This window comes from Phyllostomus hastatus, unplaced genomic scaffold (genome assembly GCF_019186645.2).
Source record: "Phyllostomus hastatus isolate PE091 unplaced genomic scaffold, TTU_PhHast_1.1 phas_contig_80, whole genome shotgun sequence".
Taxonomy (NCBI): domain Eukaryota; kingdom Metazoa; phylum Chordata; class Mammalia; order Chiroptera; family Phyllostomidae; genus Phyllostomus; species Phyllostomus hastatus.
In genome coordinates this window covers 10,300,967-10,327,716 of record NW_025333960.1, presented here as the reverse complement: position 1 = coordinate 10,327,716, position 26,750 = coordinate 10,300,967, and the positions used below count along the sequence as shown (strand labels likewise).

The 26,750-nt window shown below is 39.7% G+C and overlaps 1 protein-coding gene across 3 annotated transcripts in view; it reads left to right on the top strand.

The window, feature by feature from the left end:
* Nucleotides 1–26,750, top strand: part of PTPRM (protein tyrosine phosphatase receptor type M) — an 811,120-nt gene that overhangs the window by 558,045 nt on the left and 226,325 nt on the right. For all 3 annotated transcript variants that reach the window (XM_045849822.1, XM_045849820.1, XM_045849821.1), the window contains exon 14: nucleotides 16,395–16,527. In XM_045849822.1, the coding sequence (XP_045705778.1) occupies nucleotides 16,395–16,527 (133 nt within the window). The remainder of the gene's footprint in view (nucleotides 1–16,394; nucleotides 16,528–26,750) is intronic.

Here is a 26,750-nt window from a genome sequence, read left to right as displayed (position 1 = left end):
AAAATAGGGAAAATAGTATTTATTAATGTCATAGTGGGCAGTGGGAGAATGAATACAGCAATATATATATATATATATATATATATATATATAGAGAGAGAGAGAGAGAGAGAGAGAGAGAGAGAGAGAGAGAGAGAGAGAGAGAACTCACACAAAACTAGCCCAGGGTAAAGACAGAAATTGGAAATGGCAGTTGCTGGTAACTTTCTTGTGGTTTTGTTGTTGTTATTCTAATGGAGGATTGCTTTATAGTGGGCCACCGCCAGTCCCAAGTTTGAATGCCACAGCCCTCCAGAGAGGTGCAGTGTTGAACTTCTGGGAGAATGAATAGATTTCTGGTAGCTACAGAGGGTGTTATTTACATGAACACAATGTGGAGGGCATGGTCTCCAGGAGCACAGGAGCCTGGAGGAATATTGTTATTCTATCATATGTCAGAGCCTGTAATGAGGCCCCCACGGGTAATACTTTCCATTTGCCAGTCTTTGGGACATAAACAGCAGCAGCATGACCCAGGCTATTATCTTGCTACTGGCAGTGATGGTGATGATGATAATGATGAAAAAAGTTACTGCATTTTCAAAGACAACTACTTATTCGAAGCAGTGTATAACCTATTCTGTGCCTCCTGTAGCCTAGGACACAGAATAAAAGGCCTGGCTCCCTTTGTTGTCCTGGCTCTTTGGGGTTCCTTTGTTCCTCGCTGTCTCTGGTTTAAATGTGGACACCATTCTTTGTGTTGGTCCTTCAGTAACATCACTTACAAGGGGACTGAAGAGGATGCACTTTAATAGAACTCTTTTAAGAAAGATTATACATTATCTCATTAAATAACTTTTTCAGACACCAGTTATAAAGTTGGAAAATACAGAGCGGTTTGTGAGAGAATGAGAAGCATCACATGTTTTCTTCAACGTGTTGTTTTCATTTGGAAGAGTAAAAACTATCTCTGAGAAACAATCTTCGAAAATGAGCCTGGCACCTGCCAGGCCAAATAAATGGCATCTGCTCGGCCCATCTATCAGTATCTCGGATGAGCTTTCCCATCTACTCTAGTAAAGATCCAAGCAATTCATCACTTCAGCCATGTAATTGATGTTCAGTTTAATATGTATAATTTACTTATTGGTATTGCTAATGATGCAACTATTAATTATGGTTTATTATTGATTATAACAATGTATTCTTCATGTTGGAGCTCTAGTAAAAACACATTTCAGCAGACCAGTTTTTGAGAATTTGCCTAGGCACTATTTTATTTACTCAAGATTATTAACCAGTGTGGTGGGTTCTTCTATGTTTTTGAAAAATTCCTTTACCTATGGTGTACATTTATGTATAAATGTGCATGCACATGAGTAAAGATCACATCAGAGCGAGTTACATGTCCCTTTTAGCTACTTTAGGGGCTAATAAAGGTCTTTTTCAGATTTCTACCTTATTTATTCTGTTAGTAACAAGGAAGTTAGAGAATAATTTCTAAGCAGGTCCTGGAAATGATGTAATTATTTTATTAAATGAAATCATTCTAAATAATTTGAATCCTGTTAGCATAATCTTAGTAGAAGTTTCTCCTTTTTGCTTTCTAAAAAGCCCCAGATCACTGTAATTACTCTGCAGCAAAAACTCTAGCTAGTTTAGAGACTTCTAAAGCAAATTCCACATATGATCATGAAAGCTGGTCTCTAGCCACTTAATCATTATAGGTATTGAGTTCATAACACTTTATTCTTGATGGATACTCATTTCCTGTCTCTCTGATACGTGCCCAGGTAACTTTCCTGTCATCGATAGATATGTATTACACTGCCTTGGTGCTGAAAATATAACAACATTTCACCACTAGTATTTATTTCCTTGTTCCTACTTTCTATTAATCTCATTTTACCATTGATGAAAGCTTGGTCAGTAAATTTGTTGGGGAAGACTTTTATGTGTCCTCAATGTACTGAGAAAAACCCTCCTGTGTACACTGTCTCATGCCGCGTTCAGTGGGGCCAGCGCTCAGACGTTGTCCTCCTTCCTCAGCATGTTGTCTTGCTACCCATGTGAGGTCACTCAAAAACAGCTACAGGGGCCTCTCTTCTCAATAACCCCCTTGCTGTATACTGGGGGTCAGTGGAGGAAAGACCACAAAACAGAACCTGTTGTCTTTACTTTCCACTTCTCCTTTTTCTTTCCCTTTATACCCATTTCCCTGTCTGAGAGCTTTAACATCAATGGACAATGAATAGTTAGGCTCTGTAAAGCAAGCAAACGAGAAAGACAGAAAAACTTAAATGGGATTTATTGTGAGAAATCTGATTCAGCAAACATGTTTCTGCACACCCTGTGGACACATTATCAGATACAAAGTTGGTCATGTGAGTGTCAAAAGTAAAGCCAGCTTTTTCCCGGGGGACTTATGTTAGTATATGGTATCAGGAATTTACCAAAATGACTGAACTCAAGACTGAAAACAGTAAGTTCTGTGCAAGAGGGGTGAAACAAGGTGCTGTAGCACTCCAGAAGGAAAGAGAATGCTTCTAAAAAACAATCAGGAACAGTGTTTGAGCTAGGTGCGCTTTGAAGAGTGAGTGGTATTTAAATCTGCAAAAAAAAGTGAGTAGGGGAGTACTTCCATGCTGAAGGAGCAGTGGGAGAGCAAAGGCCATGAGACGGGGAACTGTTGGATATATGAGGAAAATTGACCGTTTCCCTTGGGTTGAAACATAGCAGATGAAGGAAAGTAGAAAGAGGACAAGCATAAAGTGAGGAAAGGGGGTGGAGCCAGCTCATGGAAGACTTCCATGGCCTTTTGAAATAAGCATTAGAAAACTGTCGTTTGTTTGTTTTAAGTGAAAGAGTGACCTGATTAGAGCTATTCTTTAAGATCAGCCTGGCTGCAATATGTAAAAGAGACTGGATGTGATGTCTACTTGAGAGTCAAGTACAAAAGTCCTGAAGAGAAATAAACGGGCTCTCAGCAGTGGGAATGGAGAAAGGATGAAGAAAGACTAGCATTTTTTGACTTTTGAGTTTGGGCAGGGAGGTGAGAACTGATCTGTCTAATGTCAGGTGACTACTCTTTACCCCAAGGATAGAATAAGCAAACCTCCTTTGTAGTATATTTCATTTTCATGTGCTCAGGGTCAAAATGTCCTTTATGTACAAGAAAATTTATTTAAATGCTCTGGCTCTTATTGCATACCTAATGTATTCTGAGTACTATGGAGACAGGGAAAAGATGCAGCTTTTCTCAATAAGAACTTGAACTCCTGTTCATTTAAGTATGTTCAAAAATATTCCAAGTTCATACACAGATCACTCGTGATAATTGTCCTCTTTATAAATGCCTCCTACATGTCTTAAGACATTCATTCAGTAAAGATTTACTGAGCCACCACTATGTCAAAGCATTGTGTTAATTGCAAGATGTCAAAGGTGGACAAGAAATAGTCCTTACTCTTGAAAAGCTCCAGTGGAACAGTATCAGGGCACCTGCTGGCCTTTTCCTTAGATAGATAAATGACCTCAATTTCTTTTTTATTTCCATAGCTCTTTTTTTCTGCCCTTAGATCATTTGTATTTCTTTTCTTTGACTCCCTTTAGCATTTCTACTTTGAGCAGCCTTTTATATGCTGGAAGGATTATTATATGCATGTCATTCCTCTCGTACATTTCCAAATCACATTGACTGTATCACCGGGCCTTTCTTTTCTGCACTTAGGCCCGGGAAGTCCTTTGTCTTCATATGCCTATCTTATTTTTCTTTCAGGATTTTAATTTCCATATTGCATTGTTCTGTACTTCTGTTTGGTTGATTGGTTAGGATCTCCTCTTTATAGCTGTTCAAGATGATTTTAAACTTGAGCCTGGTCTTCCAAAGTCTTAACAGTAATCACCCAAGTACTGGAGAAAGTTGTGATACACTGAAACAAGAGTGGCCTTCACAGACACTCCTAGTCCCAGAGTGCAAAAAGTCCCTCACTTTCCTTCTCACTGACCAAGAAGGGAACCTGCTTATCCTGACTGCTTCTGCTTCCTCAGTCTCCTCATCTGTAAAATGGTGTTAAATAAAAAAGTTGTGTAAGATATCTGTCTTCTAAAGTAGGTCTTTCAAAATGTCGGCCTTGTTATTATATAACTTAGTGGTATCTGGGCAATGGGTCAATATGCTTTAAATTCCTTTACAATTAAATAAATCTTCCAATCTTTACATATTGTGGATGATTATAAAACAAGGGTTTTATTCTACCAGGTTTGCCTCCCACTTGTGTAAAAGGATATTTTAAAATAGTGCAGTGAAAGAAATTAGCTAACTAATAATATATCAAAATGTGTTTTAAAAACAAGAACCCAATTAAATATTATTTTTCCATTTGCCATCGTCTGGAAAGAAAATTCTCACAGATTTTTAGGAGCAATGGTTCTTTTTTAAATCATTTTAAATTTTCAATTACAGTTGGCATACATTGTTATGTTAGTTCCAGGTGTACACCCCTGTGATTATGGACATTATGTAACTTAATAAGTGATCATCTCATACCCATCTGACACCATACATTATTATTAGAATATTGTTGACTGTATTCCCTACTCTGTAATTTACATCCTCAGGACTACTCTATAACAACCAATTTGTACTTCTTAATCCCCTCACCTTTTTCACCCATCCTCACAAACCCCCTTCCATCTGGCAACCATCAAAACATTCTCTATGTCTATGAGTCTGTTTCTGTTCTACTTGTTCATTTATTTTGTTTTTTAGGTTTAATTGTTGATAGATATGTATTTATTGCCATTTATTGGTCATATTCGTTACCTTTTTCTTCCTCTTCTTAAAGAGGACACTTTAACATTTCATATACTATTGGCTTGGTGGTGATCGATTCCTTTAGCTTTTCTTGTCTGGGAATCTCTTTATCTGTGATCTTGGTTGTAGGTCCTTGCTTTTTCTCACTTTGAATATTTCTTGCCAATCCCTTCTAACCTGCAAAGTTTCTGTTGAGAAATCAGCTGATGGTTGGCTCCCTTGTAGATAACTAACTGCTTTTTCTCTTGCTACTTTTACAGTTCTCTCTTTGTCTTTAATCTTGGCATTTTAATTACGATATGTATTGGTGTGGGCCTTGTTGGGTTCATCTTGTTTGAGTCTCGGTGCTTCCTGGTCTTGTATGTCTGTTTTCTTCACCAAGTTAAGGATGTTTTCTGTCATTATTTTTTAAATAGGTTTTCAATTTCCTGCTGTCTCTCTTCTTCCAGCAGCCTCAAGACACAAATGTTGGTACACTTGAAGTTGTTCCAGAGGCTTTTCATACTATCTTCATGAGTCAAACTGCTCATGCCCATTGCCCAAGCTGCTTTTGGATTCTTTATTCTTTTTGCTGTTTTGATTGAGTGTTTTTGCTTCCTTATATTCCAAATTGCTCACTTGATTCTCAGCTTCATCTCCTCTACTATTGATGCCATGGGAATCATTCTTTATTTCAGTTAGTATATCTTCATTTCTGACTGGTCCTTCTTTATGCTGTTGAAGTTCTTACTAAGTTCACTTAAGATCCTTATAACCAGGCTTTTGAACTCTGCATCTAGTAGATTGCTTGACTCCATTTTATTTAGTTCTTACTTTGGATTTGTTCTGTTCTTTCATTTGGGCCATATTTGTTTGTTTTCACCTTTTGGCAGCCTCTGTGTGTGTGTGTGTTTTTTTTCCCCTATTAGGTACAGTTGCTATGTCTCTCAGGCTTGGTAGAGTGGCCTAATATAGTAGATATCCTAAAGCCTCCAGTGGTACATCCTCCCCTATGACCCAAGCTGGACACTTGAGGTGCACCCACCCCATATGGGCTATGTACACCCTTCTCTTGTAGTTGAGCCCTGATTGCTGTTGGTGTGTCAGTTGGAGGGATTTACCCTCAAGCCTATCAGTGGCAACAACTGGCTGCAACCACCAACCACTGTGGAGGATCATCTGTGCAGGGGCCTACCCCACAGAGCAGGATCTATTTCAACAAGGCTATAGTGCCTGCTGAGTCTGCCCCTTGAGTGTATTGCTTGTGGAGGTGGTTGGGTGATGGTGCTGGACATGGAAGATGCCCAGTGCTGGCTCTGGGGCCTTCTGGGAGGTACATGCCAAGGTCAGCCATCACCTGTGCTCTGCCCAGGCCCACCTGGCATGCGCTACAAAGTGATCTGCAGATGGCTGGTACTTGTGCTGGGCTTAGAGGTGCCCAGGTGAGGCCAAGCTGTGAACCAAGGCCAGCTGCTGCTAGTGCTGAGCCTGTGGCCACATAGTGGGAGGTACAGGGCATGGTATAGGTACTGCTTGTGTGAGAGATTTTAGGAAAATCTAAGAAATGATCCAAGATGGGCCATTAGTATGGAAAAACCACTGAAAACAGCTTGGATGGGCCCAGAAGCTGAGTGAGGCCAGAGCCTCAGGGAATCATCAGGGCAGGGCAGACAGTATGAACTAGGTTGATGAAGTCTCAGATATGGGTGCCTTCTAGCTCTGGCTCTTTGGGTGAGGGCTCATCAAAGAAACAATGGCCTCTGTCAGCACTTCTGTCTGGGAGAAAGCTGCCCCACCCCAAGCTCTCACCTTAGTGCCAGATGATTCAGTTCTTCCATATATGTCTCAGGTGCCTTTCAAGCTGCTGTCCCAGTGCTGGAACTCAGAGGGAGTGAGTCTGAGTAAGTCAGTGCTCAGGCCCTATAAGAGGAACTGCCTGGGTCTCTAGCAGCCCCAGGTCTCATTCAGCCACAATCCCTGCTGGGTTTTACCCAGAACTTATGAGGACTTCTCTACATGGCACTGGACCTGGGCTGGCGGGCCTGGGACCCTTCTCTCCTCAGGGGTGACCTCTGCAGCCAAGACGTCCCTCCCAATCTTTATCCACATCATGTGGATATGGGACCGAACCATTCAGCATCTCCACCCCTCCTACCAGTCTCAATGTGGCTTCTTTTTTATTTATTTATTTTTAAATTTTTTATTTTAAAGAGAGAGAAAGGGGGAGAAAGATAGAGAGAAACATTAATGTGAAAGAAAAACATTAATTTGTTGCTTAATGTATGTGCCCCAACTGGGGATCAAATCCATAACCTAGGTATATGCCAGGTTATCTATAACTGGATATAAAATATGCTACTTTCTGATGTACAGGATGACACTCCAACCAGCTGAGCCACTCACCCAGGGATCAGTGGGGCTTCTTTTTTAATTTCCTAATTGTAGAACTTCTATTCAGTTCGATTTCAGGCAGTTCTAAATGATGGTGGTTCTGTATTTTAGTTGTAATTTTGATATGAGCAATCATTCTTGAGTTGGATTTTTCTTTGCAATGTATAGGGAATCACCTAAGGTGTCATACATAGATTCCTGGGTCTTCCCTCAGACCCTGGATCTGAGGTCAGTGGGAAACCCAGCTCTCTGCTATTTCAAAAACTCTCCAAATGATTCTTAAAGTCTCTTTCATTGGAGAACCTCTGTTCTAGAATATATTGAACAGAATGACACAATCAACATAAGTCTTGTTTATTAAAGAATTTCATTGAAGAAAAATTATATGTTTACTAAGTGAGAGTCAGTGGGTCATATGGCCCCACTCTCTCCTAAGACCCTGGGAATCCTCTATACATTTCCAAGGACCACCTTCTATGCATGTAGCTCATTGGCCTGGGAGACACGTCACACTTCTGCATGCATTTTGCTAGACTACAATACACTTTTTTGAAACTCAGAAATACTGATTCTTCTAGCAAGCACAAAATTTACTAGGTATATGTACTTACTTTTTGATAAGATAGTGAATGACAAATTTCAGGCTGCAGACAAAGCCACCAGGGTTTTTTACAAACAGCTACTACTATGTTCAGGAAGCTGTGGTGATTCTTTCTCCCACAGGAAGGATTTTTAAGATCTAAACATAAGCTAGACTATGATCCAAAGGCACAAAATTTGAAAGAAAAATTGAGGGGCAATAGTTTTTATTTTAATGCCTTCCAACTTAGGTCCAGACAAACTGTTAGAAATGTCCACTGTTAACTGGTGCATCCTCAAAAGCACGTACTCCCATTCCCTTTATCGATTATTCACTTTCTATGAAAGGTGAACACAGTTGATACCCTATTACCGACAAGTTATTCCTTCATGCTATTACTTGACCATGACTTAAGAAATGCAAATGGAAAAAATAAAGCTATTTCATCAGAACAGTAACAGCACTAGTAATTCTCTTGAAACTTTTAGCACCCAGATAGTTAGTGATAAGGCTTGGACAGATCACTTTTCCCCACAGGGTGTTGGCCACATCCATAAAGGAGAGCAGTAAGTGTCATGAAATTAGAACAAAAAGTAAAAAGTAGACTAATTTTTTAGAGATGATATATATCAAACAATCCAGTACCTCAGTTTTATGTGAAAAATTATGTTTCTGATTATTACTTATAAGTCATGTGTGTCCTACAGTGGAAATTAGGGACAAAGGAAAATTATAAATTCAAAAGCATAATCAGGTTACAAATAATATACAAAGGGTGAATGTAGATTATTCCAGCAGTAGTGATTGACTTGCATTCTCAGGAAGAAAAACAATGATACATAATTTAAATGAAAAATTTCGGAGATGTTTCACAATTATGTATAATGTTAAGGTCCAAGTGAAAAACCTAAACAGACTGCAAAGAATTCAAATTCTCCAAGCATCAAGACGTGAACGAACTGTCTCACAGCAATGTTTAAAACCAGGGCGTTTCTATTGTTAAGAAAAAGAAAAATCTTCCTCTGGAAAAGATAAAAATAAAAACCTATGAAAATAAATTCCCTATTCTATAAAGTCATAAAAATGCTATTACAGAGTGTCTAAGCCTCGGTTTTTTTGTCTGTCCCCTGCTTCCCTGGCTCCCCTTTCTCACCTTCAGAGTCGCCCCTTGACCCGCCACTGCATTAAGATTCACACTGTGTCTAAGACTTCCTTAAATCAAATTTTACAGTTTCTTTTGGGAATAGTACTCTTTGAGGCATACTTGGAAGAACAACGTTTTCATATATTTCCACAGCTTCCAATTTTCGACTTTACTCTTATGTCTCATTGCATTTTCTTGAACCTCCCAGTTTCTCTTTTCAGCAGGACCCGTGGTTGCTGTCCCCAACTTTTTTCTCTCTTTCCCTCCATGTACCAGGAGTGATATTTTGGTATTTGTTTTGCCCCTGAAGTGTTTTGCACACAGTGATATGAAGTATTTTGTTGCTTTGATTCAGTTCAAGCATTGAACCAAAACACGTTGCCCCCAGCAGGAAGGCGGCCATGTATTTCCATAAATGGCACCAACATCCACCCAGCCCCTCACACTGAGACCTGAGCACACCTTTGTGCAGCCAGTGGGGTGCCTTCTGTGAGTCCTTTTTGTCCTTTCAGTTCCTGTCACACCCTTAGATGAGACATTGGAGGCTCCTGGCCTAGAAGAAGCAGTAGCCTTCCCATAGCTCTCTGAATGTCCCTTCTTTCCTTTCTTCAGTGAGCCTGGCTTGTATTCCCATTTATTCTCGAGGCACTGTTCCATTATCTTCTGTGGCATCTCATTTCTTAAATCTACTACAGGCTGTTCTAACTGGCAAGCAATGCCCATCACCCCATAAAGCTTCAGTTTCCCGAGCTCTCTCCACTACTTCCCCACCTGCCCCAGTCTAAACGAGAACATTATCACAAAGATCTCTTCGTGCTTCCTACCACCCTCTCTTGGCTCATGAAGCGTCCTTCCCACCCATCTATTGGAGTCCTCACCATCCTTTAAGTGCATTCATGTTGTGACCTCTGACAAGGAGCCTTTCCTAGTCTCACTCTCCCCTCTTCCCAGTTGGGTTCTGTAGCTCTTCCATGCACTTCATGTGGCTTCTTGTCTTGTGTACTGAAGAATGAGGTGTAAAGTCTTCTCACTTGCCTTATATTTTCTTGGGGAACCTAGTTACAGTGCCCTGAGCATAAAAACTACTCAGTAACAAGCTGTTAATTTGAAGACTGCTGAAAACCAAGACCAGCCGTGTCATGTGAATAGGATTGCTGGAGCTGATGTCCTTCCTAGGAAAGCTCCTATCACTGATTTGACCACTGATCACTCCCCACTCACCTTTAGGCTGTAACTCTGAGCAATATCTCTTTACACCTTTTTTCCTCCTCTTCTCCTTCTTCAGCCTGGTTGTGAGGAGTGAGGAAAGGGCCCTAGAGCCCTATGTTCCTGGATAGACCCACAGTCCCTACCCCGTCCTTTACATCTAACCATCACTATCTGCTTTGAGATCATTAGGGTTCATCTCATTGTGCCCCCTTTCTCCTTCTTCCCCTAGACCTTGACCCACTACCACTCTGAACAGTCCTATCTCCTTCCTCTCTCCACCTCTCAAAGCCCTTCTTATGCGTCCTCTAGGACTCAAGATCAGTCACCAGCACATCCCATTCATCAGCAGCCTCATTGGTTCACTTTCCAACTGTCCTAAGCAGCTATTTCAAAACTTCTCCTCTTTTCTTTATTACAGAATGTCATCTATGTAATTTAAAAAACACAAGCATACAAAACTTATTTTACAAGGCTGCATGCATACATATTCCAGAACCTATATCCAATATAGAGTGCAGGCCCAGGACAAAGACTGGGGAGTGGAAAGGGTGCAGGCAGCAGGATTGAAGAACAAAGGGAAGAAAATTAAAGTGAAAAGAATAAGAAAAGGAGAGGCCTTGCATAGACCAACAGAGAATGTGCTATACTCTGAAGAACAGTAAATAACATCTGAGATCCTTTACAAAAGCAAAAGTCAGATCTAAGTCGAGGCAGACCCACAGCTCACTAGGCACCATGCAGTGTGTCTCTCATGTTCGGGGCATATTGGGGGGTGGTGATTAACACTCAAAGAAGCAATGGAGCAAGGGCAGTGGGTGGATCCCCAAGTTTCCTACACTTCCTCCCTCATCCACAGTCACACCTAAACATCTTGATCGCTTTATCTCCTGGAAAATGGATCAATCAAAAGAGATCATTCAAATGTTCCTCTGCCAGACCACCACATTTACTCACTCTCAAGCCTTTGTGCCCATGTGCTTGTCCTTCCTGTTCCTCTGGGTAAAATATCTGTCCTGTGACTGAAGCCAGCCCCATCCTTTTGTGCCGGGGCCCATTCCTGTCTGCCCCTTCAAGAACATTGTTCCAGCAGTTATCTCCTTTCTTTCCTGCATCATCAGCTGTCTCCTCTATTGAATCATAAGCATTAGCATTCAGAGATGCCCTAATTTCTTCCATCTTTAAGAAGAAAGGAGGGAAGGAAGGAAGTTCTTTTACCCCCACATTCTTCTCTGGAGCCTCCATATTGATGCTCTTTGTTTTCACACTGACTTCCTCCTTGCTGATTTCCCTCATTTGGCAGCTTCTTTCATCTGCTGGCTCCTCCTCATGAAGGTCAGTCTCAGTCTCTCTCTCTGTCTCTCTCTCTGTCTCTCTCTCTCTTTCTCTCTCTCTCTGTTCACTTCCAAAGGGCCCTCATGCAGTCTCATGGCTTTAAATATCATCTTCTTGCTGACAACCCCAAAACATATGCTTTGGACTTTGATATTTCCCTTTTATTTCCAACTGCCTATTTGCTATCTCCTGTGAATGTCTAATATCTCAAAAATAACTTGTCCCAAACCAAATTCCTGATTTCCCTACCTACTTCTCAGTTCTCTACATTTCAGTAAAAGGCAACTCCATCTTTCTAGTTATTCATGCTAGAAACCTGGATATTATATCTATATCCAGTTCATGGGCAAATGTATCTCAGGTCTATCTTGTGTCTTATCCCCTCCACTGCCACCGTCTCATCCCAAAGCACCTCATCTCTTGTGTGGATTATTGCAATAGCCTCACAACTGATATTCCTGTTTCTGCTATTGACCCCCGCACCCAGTCTGTTCTGAACACTGCTGCCAGTGCAATCCTGTTAAAACATAAGCTGGATCACACACTCCTCCACTCAGAGTCTTCCCACAGCTCCCATCTCCTACAGAGAAAAAGCAAAGTCTTTCTAGTGATCTGTGGAGGCACCCCTCACTCTGACGCTTCTCCCACCACTTTCCCCAGCTTACTCCACTCCAGTCGCACCTCAGTATTCCACAGTCTCATCTTATACCTTTGACTTTTTCTTCCTGCTGTCTAGAGTGCTCCTTCCTGAGTATCAGTGTGTTTCACTCGCGCTCCTCTTTCAGGTCTCTGCTCAAGTCTGTTGTCTCAATGATCCCCATCTCAGATCATAGTAGCAGCTGCCTGCCCTCACAGTCCCCACCGCCTAGCATCCGTTTCCCTGTAGCACCCACCACGCATTTGCATCCTGCCTAGAGTATTTGTTCACATCTGAGTCTGTCTTTCCCCACAAGAATGTAACTTCTGTGAGGATGGAGGTTTTTGTTTTGCCCATGAGTTCAACACTTTAGCCATATTGCTAAAAGAGTTCATGGAACATACTTGGGTATTCAATAAACACTTGTTGAATAAATGAAGAATATTGCTGATTTTCCCCTATATCCAAGGACAGCATTGCACTAGTCACCCTTAAGCAGAGAGTCTGAGCACCCAAGCTGTCTTCTTGATGTTTCCTCATCTTCCTCTTCCTTCCCTTTAGGAAGGTTTCCCGTCTCCTCAAGGTGAGACTGTCCTGATGCTGTGGGCGGGAGGGTCACTAGCTCCAGGCTGCACTGATGGCTTCATGGCCTTCTGGGCTTGCACCCTTACATCTTCTGGGAAATTTTGGGCAGACAGTTCAGTAGTCAAGATTGGACTCAAACCTCAAGCCACTGGCTGAGCCTGTCATGTTCTCAGCCTGGCATGCTGCTGTTATTTAATTTAACATCGAACAAAAGGCCAAGACTGACTGTTTCCTGCCAAATTGAAAACCAACCAAATATTTATGGGATAACCAGATTTTTTTGAGATTCTTCACAGTAGATGTTATATTTGAAACCTTAAATAATTCAGGTTCACTGGAATACCACTCTTTTTTTTTTATTTTCTTAGCATCAAAATAAAACAAAACAAAAAACCCAGAGCTTTACTATGAGTGAGTAGAGTGGGTATCTGTGAAGATAATGTTCCATAATTCTAGCAGCCACGCATCCTCAATCTTGTGGAGATATTTAGTTTATTCATCACTTTAATAAATATGTTTAAACCTAGATAATGCCTGTTGTTAAATGTATACATTTGAATTTATTTTCTTTAAATGGACTTAATATGCAGAAAACTCTAAACAGAATGCACAGCAGAAGAGGAAAAAATGCCTTTCCATGAGAAATTACAATATATAATCCCCCAAAAAAGAATTAAAGTCATGCCATTAGAAACCTGGCAAGAAAATGAGAAGACAGAGGGGGAAATATTATGAAAACAACTCTTTTGCCAAGCAATTTGTAAATTATACTGTGAAATTTAGAGAGATTTTTTTTTGGAGGGGTCGGGAACAAACTATCACTTGCAACCATATTCTGTCACTAGATCGTCCTCTGTCTGAGGCTGGCTGACAGCTCACAAGCACATGTTTCCACAGAAACAAAGTGGAAAAAAGAGCATCCTATGGAAAGAGAACATGAAGATACCCATGTCAGGAAGGGCCGGAGGGCAGAACAGGCAAAGAACAGGAATGATGTTTGTCTAGAGTGAACCTGAAATAAATGGCACACACCTCCCTGAGGTTATCTCAGGGCCATGATTTGTTTCATCCCACGTGTACCTGCAGGTTCATGCTTCCCCAGAGTAGCACTCAACCCAGACATCTGAATCAGTCCCTTCTTCAGGCCCTGTTGCAGGCCAAGTGTGGGGTGGCTCACAGACAGTGCCAAGCAGCCCTTCTAGCCCTTTTTGAGACCCCCCATCTTGTATGATTGCTACCCTAATTACATTGCAGCTGTGTCCTGCAGAGATAGAACATTTCATTTTCTTGACCTGCAATGTGAAATGAGTTAAAAGTTAAGTACTAGAGAATATAATACTGATGTTACATTGGCTGCATAGCAATGTGCTTGCCTGCTTCCTAAGGGAAATGAAAGGCCGAGAGAGTGATCCCTTTTCCTAACCCAGAGAGGTGCGGAGCCATTCACTGGTCCTCACACGGCACAGGGAAGGTTGAGGGAATGCATCACTAGGTGTCTGACACACAGAAGCAAACGCTGGTCATGTGACCATGATCAGGACGTACTCTGACTGGGTGTCTACAGTACATGGGTTCGGACCATGTTCTTTTTTTTTTTTTTTAAGATTTTATTTATTTATTTTTAGACAGGGAAGGGAGGGAGAAAGCAAGGGAGAGAGAGAGAGAGAGAGAGAGAGAGAGAGAGGGAGAGAGGCATCAATGTGCGGTTGCTGGGGGCTGTGGCCTGCAACCCAGGCATGTGCCCTGACTGGGAATCGAACCTGCGATGCTTTGGTTCGCAGCCTGCACTCAATCCACTGAGCTCCGCCAGCCAGGGCTCTTGTTTTATATTCAAGTTTTTAAAGCTAAACTAGGTTTTCGAAAATTTTTTCCCAAGTATTGTATTTACTGGCATAATTTAGTTATGAAAAACTTAGTGTCATTTATGTATTTGGAGAATTTATAACCTATAACTAGTGAAATATATGGAATTGCTCCCAATATGCCAACACTTAGAAAAATAAAGCCAATTTTATTTTTATTTTTGAAGTCAAGATTTTTTTAATTAGAAAAATCAAAATTAGAAACATTGGGCCTTTCTTCAGTTTTGTGAATTTGAAATATGTTATTTTTACATAGATTGCTTTTTTTAACTTTTCATTCATTTTTTATAACATATACACTTTATCTTTAAAATTTTCCTAGCAATTTATTTAATGTGACAATGTCCTCCAAATCTACCGCTTGGTTGTATGTTCCAGTGGCATATTGGAATAGTATACTTAAGATGTCATTACAATAAAAGTAGTAAACATTAACATTTTCAAGATTTATCTAGACAATATCACTGATGTGAGGGATATTCATTCAAACAAAATAGCAGCACATCCTCCTGAAGTTGTCGGAAATAAAAATGACCTGTGAAGGGTCATCCCAAAGGGTTTGTGTTAATAAGGTATGGTTTTTACGTCATGGCTTCCATTGCAATTGTCCCTTTGATTGGAATGTGCACACAGAGGAAACATGCAGGAGATCAAGGCCCTCTGTGGGACCTCCTTCTCCAGTGTGATGGCCACAGCTGTGTCCAGGCTGCAGAGTCACCTGTGCAGTCTTAGTATGAATGCCTTTGGAAAGAAACTGTTAGTTTGTTCCCAATGGAAACAGATGAAAGTTAAGAGCTTGATGCTCCCTGTTTCTCTGAGATGGCTCATCGTAGAATAAACCTGTAGACACGATGGTGGTGAAGCTTTTCAAGAACCAGATGAAGCGTGAAAGGGTAGAAAGGGGTGGTACCAACACTCAGTTTTAATTATGTTTTTGCCAACAAAAAACAAGAGGAAAATTTTAAAGTGAGAAATTTAAACATACAGTTTTCCTCCTTTTAAGTGACGTGGTGGCTCAGATGCTGAGCACTATCTCACTCTGATTAAAAAGGTAGAAGACCTTTTAAAAAATTGATTCTGCTTAGTGAATTGAACACTACCTTCCTAATATTTTTCATCTTGAGCTCATTTAGCAGAGGAAATGGATATTTCATCAGACGTTGATGTGACATTCCATCACATTATACCATAAACAGGACAAACGGCGCTTTGGAAACGGGAAAGCCAGAGACCTGAGACGGCAGCCCCTCTAAGGCTCTGGTTATCTCATTTAAACAGATATTAAATGTGGTGCCAGTAGTGTGATCATCAGCTGCTTCCTACTTTGTATAAATTGCTTACAAGGAGTCTTTTTGCCTACCAGATGTGACCTAGATTTAGATTTCCAAAGGCAGGGGGAAAAAAAATCTCTTGTGTTAAAAAACAGTTGCTGGTAAAATGCATGGTAAATGAGCTTATCTCACTTTTCCAGGTGTTTGGGTTAATATGTTATGGAATTACTGCTTCATTTATGAAAAATAATTGAGGAAAATGTTCCAGCAAATCAAATTTGGATAAAAGCTTAGGATAGCTATTGTGTTAGCAAGTTTTAAAATGGCAGGAAGAGCAGGGAGCCAATAGAGATAATAAAGAGTCTCGTATAAAAGGGTCAGTTATGTGTGTGCTATCCAACTCATGTTATAATTTAGTGAAATATTGAAGAACAATGTGAACAATTAGACTCCTTTCAGTGCATATGAAAGCTGTAGAAAGAGTCAAAGCTTGTCTGTCTGTGGGCTCTGATAAGTCTTATTACTCTCTTACATGCAGCAAAAAAAATTTTAATGTAACATCTTTATTCTCTCTTACCCATTTTCTTTTTCATTTTCTTTCACCTTTAGGAGCTGCTACTCCAAAACCTGTCCCAGAACCTGAGAAACAAACAGACCATACAGTTAAAATTGCTGGAGTCCTTGCTGGCATCTTGCTGTTCGTTATCATATTTCTTGGAGTTGTGTTGGTAATGAAGAAAAGGTGAGCTCCTCACTATTGCCAAAGATGCGGTTCTACCCATTGTTGCCAAGTTGCTTCATGTGTGTGAAAATATTCAATCATTGAAGTGGCTTTGATGATCAGGACACATCTGTGACTCTGTTGGCATTTTCTCATCATATGGCACTCAAGGTTTTGGGATAAAAGAGTAAATGGTTGTTGTTTTGTATGAAATGTAGAGCAAATCATCCAGGATAACAAAAATTGGGTGTTTTTCCACAAGTCGGTGCATAAAGTTCTGCAGAATCTTTAAAAACATTTTATTCACCAGGACACTTTTAGGACTTATTACTGACATGCTAATACATTTGGTGTTCTTGGTGATCCGAGACAGAAGCCGTCCTTCTCATGATAACAAAGATAATGAAGGTGCTCCTGTCCACTTGTTGTACATCCTCTATTCCTTTCTCTCTCTCTATCACCCATCATTTGATTGCTATTGTTTTTAATTTTGTTGCTTTCCGTTTCACTTCTCCATACCTCTTTACCCTTTTTTCTTCTTTTTTAGCTATTTATCTCTATTTCCTTCTCCCTCCATGTAGCTTTGTTTTTCATTTTCTATTTTTACTTCTGTCTCACCTCTCATATATTTTTCTCCTGGATGTACTTCATCTCTTCCCACCTTGATGTTTATATAGATATCTTTAGTAGCAGTGGTCTGTACTGTTGTGGTTGTTCTTTAGTACGATTCTATATAAATTCTAAGCATCACTGGACCCTCCCATGCCTGCATACTAAAACTGAACATTTTGGAGACATTTACTTGAAGCTGTGGGAATAAATGGAGTTTTGTGTTACCGGGCAGTCAGTTACCCTGTGACCTCAGCTAAACATTACCTCATCCTCCAAGGGTCTGTTCTGCCGGGTTAATTCGTTGTTCTACCTGGGTCTCTCAGGCAGCCATGGAGGCTATGTGATAAAGTATGTATTTGAAGATATTGTTTACGGTACCATATGGCCTTAATACAACTTTAGACTAAATACCAATAACTCATAAAATTTACATGATTATTTACTAGATAATAATCTCACAGCATGTGCCACTTCCGTATTTAGTTTTTTCAGAATATAGAATATGCTGTCCGTAAGGCAAATTTGCCAATATACTATGCCTATAAATACAAAAACTTTTGATTCAGACCTGAACAGTAATGTGGTATAACTGTCGTATTTAATGGAAATTCTTAAAACTTAAAATTTTTCAGGGTTTTCCCCCCAAATTTAAATATATATTTTAAAGTTTTATTTTTAAACAGAATAGTTAAAACATGATACTAATCATGGACAAGTTTCTGGAGTGTTTTTGATATGTAACAAGCTATGTTGTTTGGTTACAAGGAACATGGAATATATAATTATTGAGGTATAATTGACATAACATTCTGTAGTTTCAGGTATAAAGCATACAGTGGGAAATGATTATCTAGTTAATATGTCACCAATTACATAGTTACAAAAATATTTCTTCTGGTCATGAGAACTTCTAAGATCTATTCTTGTAGCAATTTTCAGGTATGCAGTGCAATATTATTCCCCCAAGTCGCCATGCTGTACATCTCATCCCCATGACTTATCATAGCCAGAAGATTATACCTTTTGACCTCCTTCACCCATTTTAGCTGCCCCCTAACCCCCAAGTAGAACACTGAATTGAGGCTGGGAATCCCTAGATCTGTATTTTAACTAGCTTTGTGATTCTGAATTTCTCTGGGCCTCAGTTTCCCTATTTGTAAATCAAGAGATTTGTACTATGTGATCTCTGAAATCTCTCTTATTTGCAAACTGAGAGATTTGCACTAGATGATCTCTGAAGTTCCTCCCAGTTTTAAAATATTACGTAGCAGGGTATGGTGACAGTACTGTACATTTGCTATTCTAGAAGTACAGTGTATTTCTGTATTTCATTATGTAAGCATACCCAGTGTCTCTTCCAAAAGCTTTCTTTGTTCAGTCAGTTCAAGTTTAGAATGTCAGTTGATGAGTGGTTTATCTCTTAGCCACTTCTCCCACTGCCACATAGCAGGCACTCAGTTAAAAGTGGGGAGCAATGGGGAAATGAAAAAAGGGAAAGAAATAGAGGGAAGGAAAAGACTTACCTCAGGTGTGGGTTCAGAACAGTATTAGTCATTTTGCTGGTTAGAGCCTAATGCTAATCCAGCTTCTAATTCCTGTTCTATAAGGGCTCATTTCTTCTTCCCACAACATGGAGTCAGCCAGTGCAAATATATGCCATTGGTCTTAAAGACAGACTGGGCCCGAGAGAAAGTGTGGGTGAAACAAATTCATTAATATTTCTTGAAATACAATCAGAAGTCTGTACTGCTGAGGAAAAGTCAGTAGTTACTGTCTGTGTTTCTCAGCAGGCCAGGCAGGACTGAGACCTTGGGAAGAGGAACAGCAAATTTTATTGGGAGGCATTTTCAGTTATCAGCTTAACTAAGATTGTATTGTCTTCTGTGGGAAACAGTTGCTGAATGTAGACCTGTAGTGGAACATGGCAAATCTGTTCAACTCATACTAACTCATGGAATTCTTCTACATCTAGGCAATAATGACTAAAAAATGAAATGACCATCAGTTATATTTGGCTAGAATGTTTTATAAACCTGTCACAAGTTAATGACTAGTTGTCAATTTATTTATGAACATTAATCGATTTGAGCCTTGTCTGGGCTAATTTGAAATCTTCTTTTCCTTAAAAATTATTAAAAACCTTTATATTCATTATTTTATTCTCTAATTAAAGCAATTTCTCATTATTTTTCTCTTTCCTGAAAACATGCGTTGTTTTGAGGGTGCAGTGTTTTGATGCCACAAGTGTTAAGAAAGGGTCACCGGTTTGATTCCCAGTCAGGGCACACGCCTGGGTTGCAGGCCATATCCCCAGTATGGGGTGTGCTAGAGGCAAACATACATTGATGTTTCACTCCCTCTCTTTCTCCCTCCCTTCCCCATCTCTCTAAAATAAATAAAATCTTAAAAATATATATTTCTTAAAAAAAGAAAGGGGATGAGAGAACTATAAAAGAGAAGTTCCAGACATGACAAGATCTTCTCAAAACTAATGTAAACTGAATGGGAGATACCTATTTATCATGTTTCATCCATGTATAATTAACATATTTTATACAATGTTAAATATATTGTATAATTTAAAATACCTGCATTTTCAACATTTTTCATAATAATTTATCTCAATAATCTGTTTGACAGATTTTAACATACAAACACCATCAATTTTATCCTGATTAATTATATTTACTATTGTTTCTAAAATTTGTATAGATCTTTTAGAAGTTTGAGAAAATTTATACTAATTACAGTAAAAATTCCTGTCTCAGCCATTGTGCTAAACAGAATTACAGAAGTTACAGCTATATGGAAATAATTAAAGAGATATACATTCTTAATCAAAATAGAAATGTTAGCTATTCGACTGCATGAACACTTGTTATAGGTAAATATAACTATTTCAGTCCTGAAGTACTATACCTCTACCTCCTTTCTATAAGATATTTTAACAGATGTGCATTTGTCATTAAATGCAAGTGCAGCATATGTCATTAAATATTCAATTATATTTAAACAATACTAATACCTCCAAGAAAAAAATCTCAATGAAAACAGGAAGTATTTCTGAAGACATCATGAAACAAAAAGGATAAAAGAGAAAATCTGATGAAATCCCTGTTTTCAAAGAGATGCCTGCAGTATGTGGCTGGAGGCAAGTTGACATTCACTGTAGTCCCCTTACCATTTAGACTGTGTATACTTACTATGCGTCCATATTAGCCAGATGCTGAGACTTTTCTAGTCTAGCTCAGGCTTTGGCACCCATGAATGAGACAGGAAATCTGTACACACAAATGGATGTGGATATGTCATCCTAATCTATGAACCAGCTCATGCCTTTCAGTTTCCTAGATGATGATAAGATGGGTTTGTTGTACAGCAGTAAGTGAAACAAACTGACCTCTTTAAGGCCCCCTGTGACTTCATATGGCTACCCTGTTAGCTCCTGCATGAGCCACCATTTCTGCATTCAACCTAATGGGTTATTTATGTTTTATGAAGGGTTTTTTGGAAACTCTTTATAAGAAAGATTTTATCTTAAAAAAAAAGGAGAGTGTGGACTATAGGCCTCAATTTTTTCATTTTATAGAAGAAAAATATTAGAGAATGCTAAGGGGAAGCCCCTTGGCCTTTGAAATTCTACAATCCAGGTTAGAATGCCAGCTTCTACACTACATGAGTTACTTAACCCCTCTGAACTCAGTTTGCAAATGTGAAATGTTATGATTATATGTCCTTCCTGAGGGGAGCAGGAAAATTAAATGCGATAACTCATATACGTAGTGGGTGCTTAGATAAATAATAGCTTAAGGGCATTATTGAGGGTTGGGAAGTTCAAGATGACAGAGGTAGTATATGCAGAGTCCAGGATAAATCCACGTATGTCCGATTGTTAACCACCTTGCTACACTAGTCGCTCCTTAAAACCCAGAGGTGCCTGTTGCTCCATAACATTCAAGTGCTGTGTAATCGTTAGCAGGAAACACCAGGTAGTCATCAGCTTGTCTCAGTTTACTATTGCTGTAGGTCTGCAAATACTTGAAACTCTGCCAGCATGTTTTGATCTTCTTTTTGATCTTTCATTGGAGAATTAACTAAATAAAAGTTTTTCCACTTCCTTCTTTACAAAGGTATTTTTAAAACCCTTTCAAATATGTATATTTTGTGCATTGTTTGGATTCATAAGTTTATTTCTGATCATTTACAGTGGTGAAGATACTCTATTCTTCTCTGGTTTAGTGAATGAGAGAACTTTGTGAAATTTCCTAGTGAACTATAAGGCAAGGGAGGCTTTGCTCTCTCCCTTCCTCCTCAGAGACAAATGCTATAGTCTGGGAGCCATGGAGGTAGGAGAGGGGACCCTGGAGACCAGTGCTGGCATGCACACCCTGGCTCTGTAACTTACTAGCTGTGTGACTTTGGGCAAGGTACTTAGTTTTGTGTCCCTCATTTTCCCCAAGTGTACTGGGCATAATGATAGTATTTACCCTATAAAAGTGTTAGGAGATGAAAACAAGTTATTACCATTGAAATGCTGACCCTGACAGATATTAACTCTGTTATTAATATCCATAATATGTTACTTTAATATATGATCTGTAGCTGACTGCAGTTTCAGTGGCCATTGCATGCATGCCTCAGTATCTTTGTTTCCACACTCAGAGGAGCAAGCACAAGGAACTTCTTCTCTAGAGTGAGTACACCTCTCCTTGCCCATGGAGACCAGAGGTCTGTAATTATGAGATCAGCTAGGAACAGGTGCCTGGAGTCAGACAGTTCACTGTCCCCATCACTTGCAGCCATACCTTGAGAAGGTGCTAAAGCTGAAAGCATGAAGGAGAACTGCTCTTTGGCCACGCTCACCCTGCAGTGCTCCTGATGCAGCGGCTCCTCCTCAGGCCAGGGATGGCTGGAATATGGAAAAATATTCTCTGCGGAGAAGTAAACCAAAGTCCTCTACCATTCCTGGGGACTTCCTCTAAGCCCCCATTTTTCTGAGTGAGCATGGCCTTGGCATTCACCTCAAATATATACTTCAGTGTATCAAAACCCATTAGACCCAGGCCAGTAAGGGGCAAGTGGTCTGACTCCTGGGTCAGAACAAAAAGACAGCATTCCTCTCTTCAGAGCGCTTAATAGTCTCATGCATTTATACGGACTCCCTGAGCCTGTCTGAGATTGTGCTCCACCAACTATCCCAACTCCAGGAGGCCTCCAGAGCCTCTGGAGTATGGACCCTATTGCCATATGACCAGGCACCAGCCCTGAATATGCTGGGCTGTCACCAGCCAACTCAAAGTACAATTGTCCTACTGATTGCTGTTTTTAATGCCCTTTAACTTTCCAACACAGCTAATTTTTATCCTATATCTGTTAGCATAATTTATTAAAATGTTCTTTCGGTGTTTCTTACCTCTGAAGTTTGAGTCTAACAGTACGTACAAAGGTGTTAAGGGGGTTGCATATCTACCACTGAAATCAGTGGTTCTCCACACTTGACATCTGCGGATAGTGTGTGTCGACATTCTCAGCTTAGCCCCACCCGGACTGTTCCTGTTCTCTAAAGGGGGTAAATCTCTATTCATGTTCACATGGCTTTATGTGCTACAGGGTAGGGCACAGTCAGCCTACAGTTGTGAGTACACAAAACAGAGTTTATTCTTGTACTATTACTTACATTTTAAAGATTATTTATTTAGTTATTTAGTTATTTATTTTTAGATAGGGGAAGGGAAGGAGAAAGAGAGAGGAGTGAAACATCAATGTGTGGTTGCCTGTAGCGTGCCCCCTACTGGGAACCTGGCCCATAACCCAGGGATGTGCCCTGGCTGGGAATCAAACTGGTGACCTTTTGGGTTGTAGGTCAGCACTCAGTCCACTCAGCAACACCAGCCAGGGCTATTCTTGTATTATTATTTATTAATTATTGTATTATTTTTCCATCCAAACAACTGTAAACCTCCTTTTGCCCCACCTGTAGTTTGTAGACTGGGAAATGCCCAGGGCCTGAAAATTAGCAATGTTGTTTTACTTGGGATCATTGTCTAAACCTGTCATCTTACTTGGTGAATCCAGGAATTCAAATGTAACAGTATAATTTCTTCAATTCTTACTACTTTTGCTTTGTATTATGAGTAAAACATTAATGAAAAATACATAGATTATAGGGGGAAAATATAGTTTCCGGCAGAAGTAACACCTGCTTGAGCGTGATTGGTAGGGTAGTAATATGGGTGTAATAATTTAGTTTTAATTTGAACATTTCACATAAAATGTCAGATGGTGTGCTTGAGTGAGATATTTACAGAATTACATGCTCATGATTCTGTAATAAAAGATTTTGTGATAAATAGGGGGCCTTATATGTGCCAGACCCTGTATGTGCAAATTTGTACCTGACTTCCCTAGGCAAGGATCATGATCTTCCTTCTAGCAAATCTACATTTCTGTTTAACAAGACAAGGAATTGTATGGGCAATCTTTAACTTAGGTTCATTTATAGAAAATCACATAAAATTAATTTTAAAAATAAGGGACAGGAGCTACTGTGTTAACTAAGGGAGGAATACTTTGTTTTGGTAGATCTCCGCATTACAAGATGCAATACTGTATTAAATCACTTACTGACCTGAACAGGAAGGGCTCATTTTTGCCCAGTGTCCTCCCAGGGCGTACCTTCAAAAGTCAATAATGCTTCACCAGACCTACTGGATGTCATTTTTGAAGTTAATTATGTTCTTAAGTGACATGAATCAGCACCTGTCTAAATAGCAGAATTCCAATTTGGACCCAGAAATTCGGTATTTCCTTACTTACCCCCTGATTGCAGAGCTCACAGTACACTCTCCTTGCATTCGGGCTCTTGAATTATCTGGCTACCACCTGTATTTTCTGTTACATTATAGCATGTTAAGGGCTGCAACATGATTCTTTTTAATCATCTTTCACTCCCAACTTCCCACACCTAATACAGTGCTTTACCGGGAGTAGATGTGTAATATATTTAATAACTAAAGACAAAAGATACTTCTTTAAACAAGCCATTCAGTGCAACATTAGACCACTGCATTTCAAATTACTTTGGCTGTTTATTTTGAGATATGAATTTTATAATATTGTAGGATATCATATTAATTTTTTTGAAGTGCAGGAATTCTGGTGGACAGATTCTCTATTTCAAATAGTATAATTTTTGAAAGTTTGTATTCCTTAGGTTTTTGAGTTGAAATATTAGAGTAGCTTAAATGAGTTAAATTCAGATACAGCTTAGTTAGAAGAAAAATATGCTTATAACTATCATTAACTTCAATTATCATTTATTTTTAAAACTCCTTTGAATCTTTTTTATATACTCTGTTGTGTGTTTTTCACAAGCAACATCAATTTCGATAAAATTGTTATATTCAAAAAATGAATAGCTCAGAATGAAATTTTCTTTATGCTGTGAGCATTGGTCCTAAATAAATTAAAACATCCAGTTTTTCAGCTCTTGCATTCAGGTGCTTTACAGTGGAAATGTTCAGGCTGATGCCTGGCTGCTCCAGGGCTCTTTGTAATTCATCCAGGTCTTCTCATTTCTGGGCCAGACCGCTAATAGGTCTCTCCCTGCCTCCTCGCATGAAATTCTTCTGTTGAGTGTGTGTGTTCGATAAGAATTTATGATAAACATTAGTTCATTGTTCTTTCGTCAGAAAGAAAATATTAATAGAAACAAAATCAGGAAAAGCTATATGCTGAACAGCCTAGTGTAAGTGTATAGTTATTGGGAGCTATCAGAAATATCCTTTGTCTTTCTACCTGCTTTGTCAAAAAGCCTTCAGGTTGTGGGTTTGGAGTCAGCAGTAAGTCTGAAGAAATTGGCAATTCCTCAAAGAGAATGGTCAGCTATTAGTGCCTACTCGTCAGGTACAGCGTTACCCTTTACCAAAGGGAGGGGGGAAATATCAGAAATATGTCATGATCTTAAAAATGAAGTAGTGACATAGTGTTAACTGAAATTCTTAAATCAATGGCTGTCATCGGGAAACAGTATTGCCCACTTAGGGCAACTTGAGAGTGCCTGAGGGTATCTTACTGAGAATTGCTTTATCATAATTATGTCTGTGGATTGCATAGTTTTGTTGCCCCAATTGTCAAAATTTTTCTTTCCTGATTTGTCAGGCTAGGGTTGACTCAGAATTCTGTCCCTAAAAGCCATCGTAAGAGCCATAATCAGAACTCTTTACTATCCCAGTAAAGATGATCCGGCTGAGCAAAGGGAAGCCCTGGTGAAGAGTCTGTCTTGAGAAGCCAAATGTGTTGTTCCGGTTCAGTCAGGTATACTCTAACATCGCTGTCCTCCCTGTCCCCACCCACACAGGAAAGCAAGGAACCTTGATTTGTTTTATTAAATTGTCTAGTTTTTATCATTGGCAACTACTCAGTTTTTAAATGGTGTGTTGGCCACACAAAATGGGTATCTAGTGACCAATTTGTGATTCCTGATTCTAGTTTAAAATAAACCAAGCAGAAGACATGTAAATTATGACAGTTTAAAACTCTTTTATCACCTACATGTTTCTGGCTATAAATATTGTCTCATACCAGAAAAGACAATAGACTTTCTTTGCCTAATCTTCCTTCATACCCAGGTGTTCTTGGTACTATGATGCTATCAACCAGCAAAACTGGCCTTTAGGTTATTTTAAGCATAGGTAGTTCCTACTTGGAAATACATGGCGACCCAAGCTTCACTTATCCTGGTATTGGTGTTGCCAGGTGGTTTGGGTTATGTGTTCCTCCCGTCTGCAAGTAGAGACCATCCCTGCTTTCTACGCCAATGATCACTATTGACTCCTGAATCTCTCCCTAATCCAAGTTGGAATCTCTGAACTCCAGATGAGCCTCAGATAGTAAGGACATCTATAAGAGTGCTTTTCTCATAAGATTAACATTAGATTTTTTAAATTCCATTCACATTAATCATATTTCTAGTCTTTTAAGACAGTTCCCCTACTGTAGGAGAGAGCACTAGTCTGCCCCCTGGCAATGTTCATCTTTGGGGGTGGGCTCTAGGTGGACGCTGGCCCACACCAGTGTGGCCAGCCTTCCTGAGGTGACTTGCTGATGGGTGCTGCCCTGTTGACCAAGTCACAACCCTGAGCACTGCAGGTTTTCCTGCTGCTTAATGCAGCACAGGACATAAAACCAGGAAACCCGGAGGTAGTGTGAGAACAGGCTCTTTGCTAACACAGTAACTGTTGATTTCTGTATGCTGGCTTTGAGGAGAAAAATTTACCAATCTGCTGTAACCTGAGAATAACCAGATAGTATATTTCCCTATATATCCTTTAGTCTCTGCTCTAACATACACATACACACACATACACACACACATACACATACACAAAACCTTTATGAGAATTCAAATTTAAGCAATCTCCTGAAGTGCCCCAGGGTCTAATCCATGGTCTGATGGCCTCACTTGGTCTTGACATCAGTGGCAGTTATGAAAATGTTCTGCCCCTTTTGCTGAAGTGAATACTGGAGCCCTATCAGCACATCTAACAGACCAGACACCACAGCCTTGCCACCCTCTCAGCAACATCTAGCATCTTCTTAGGGGCCCACAGAAGCCCAGGAGCCACTGCCAA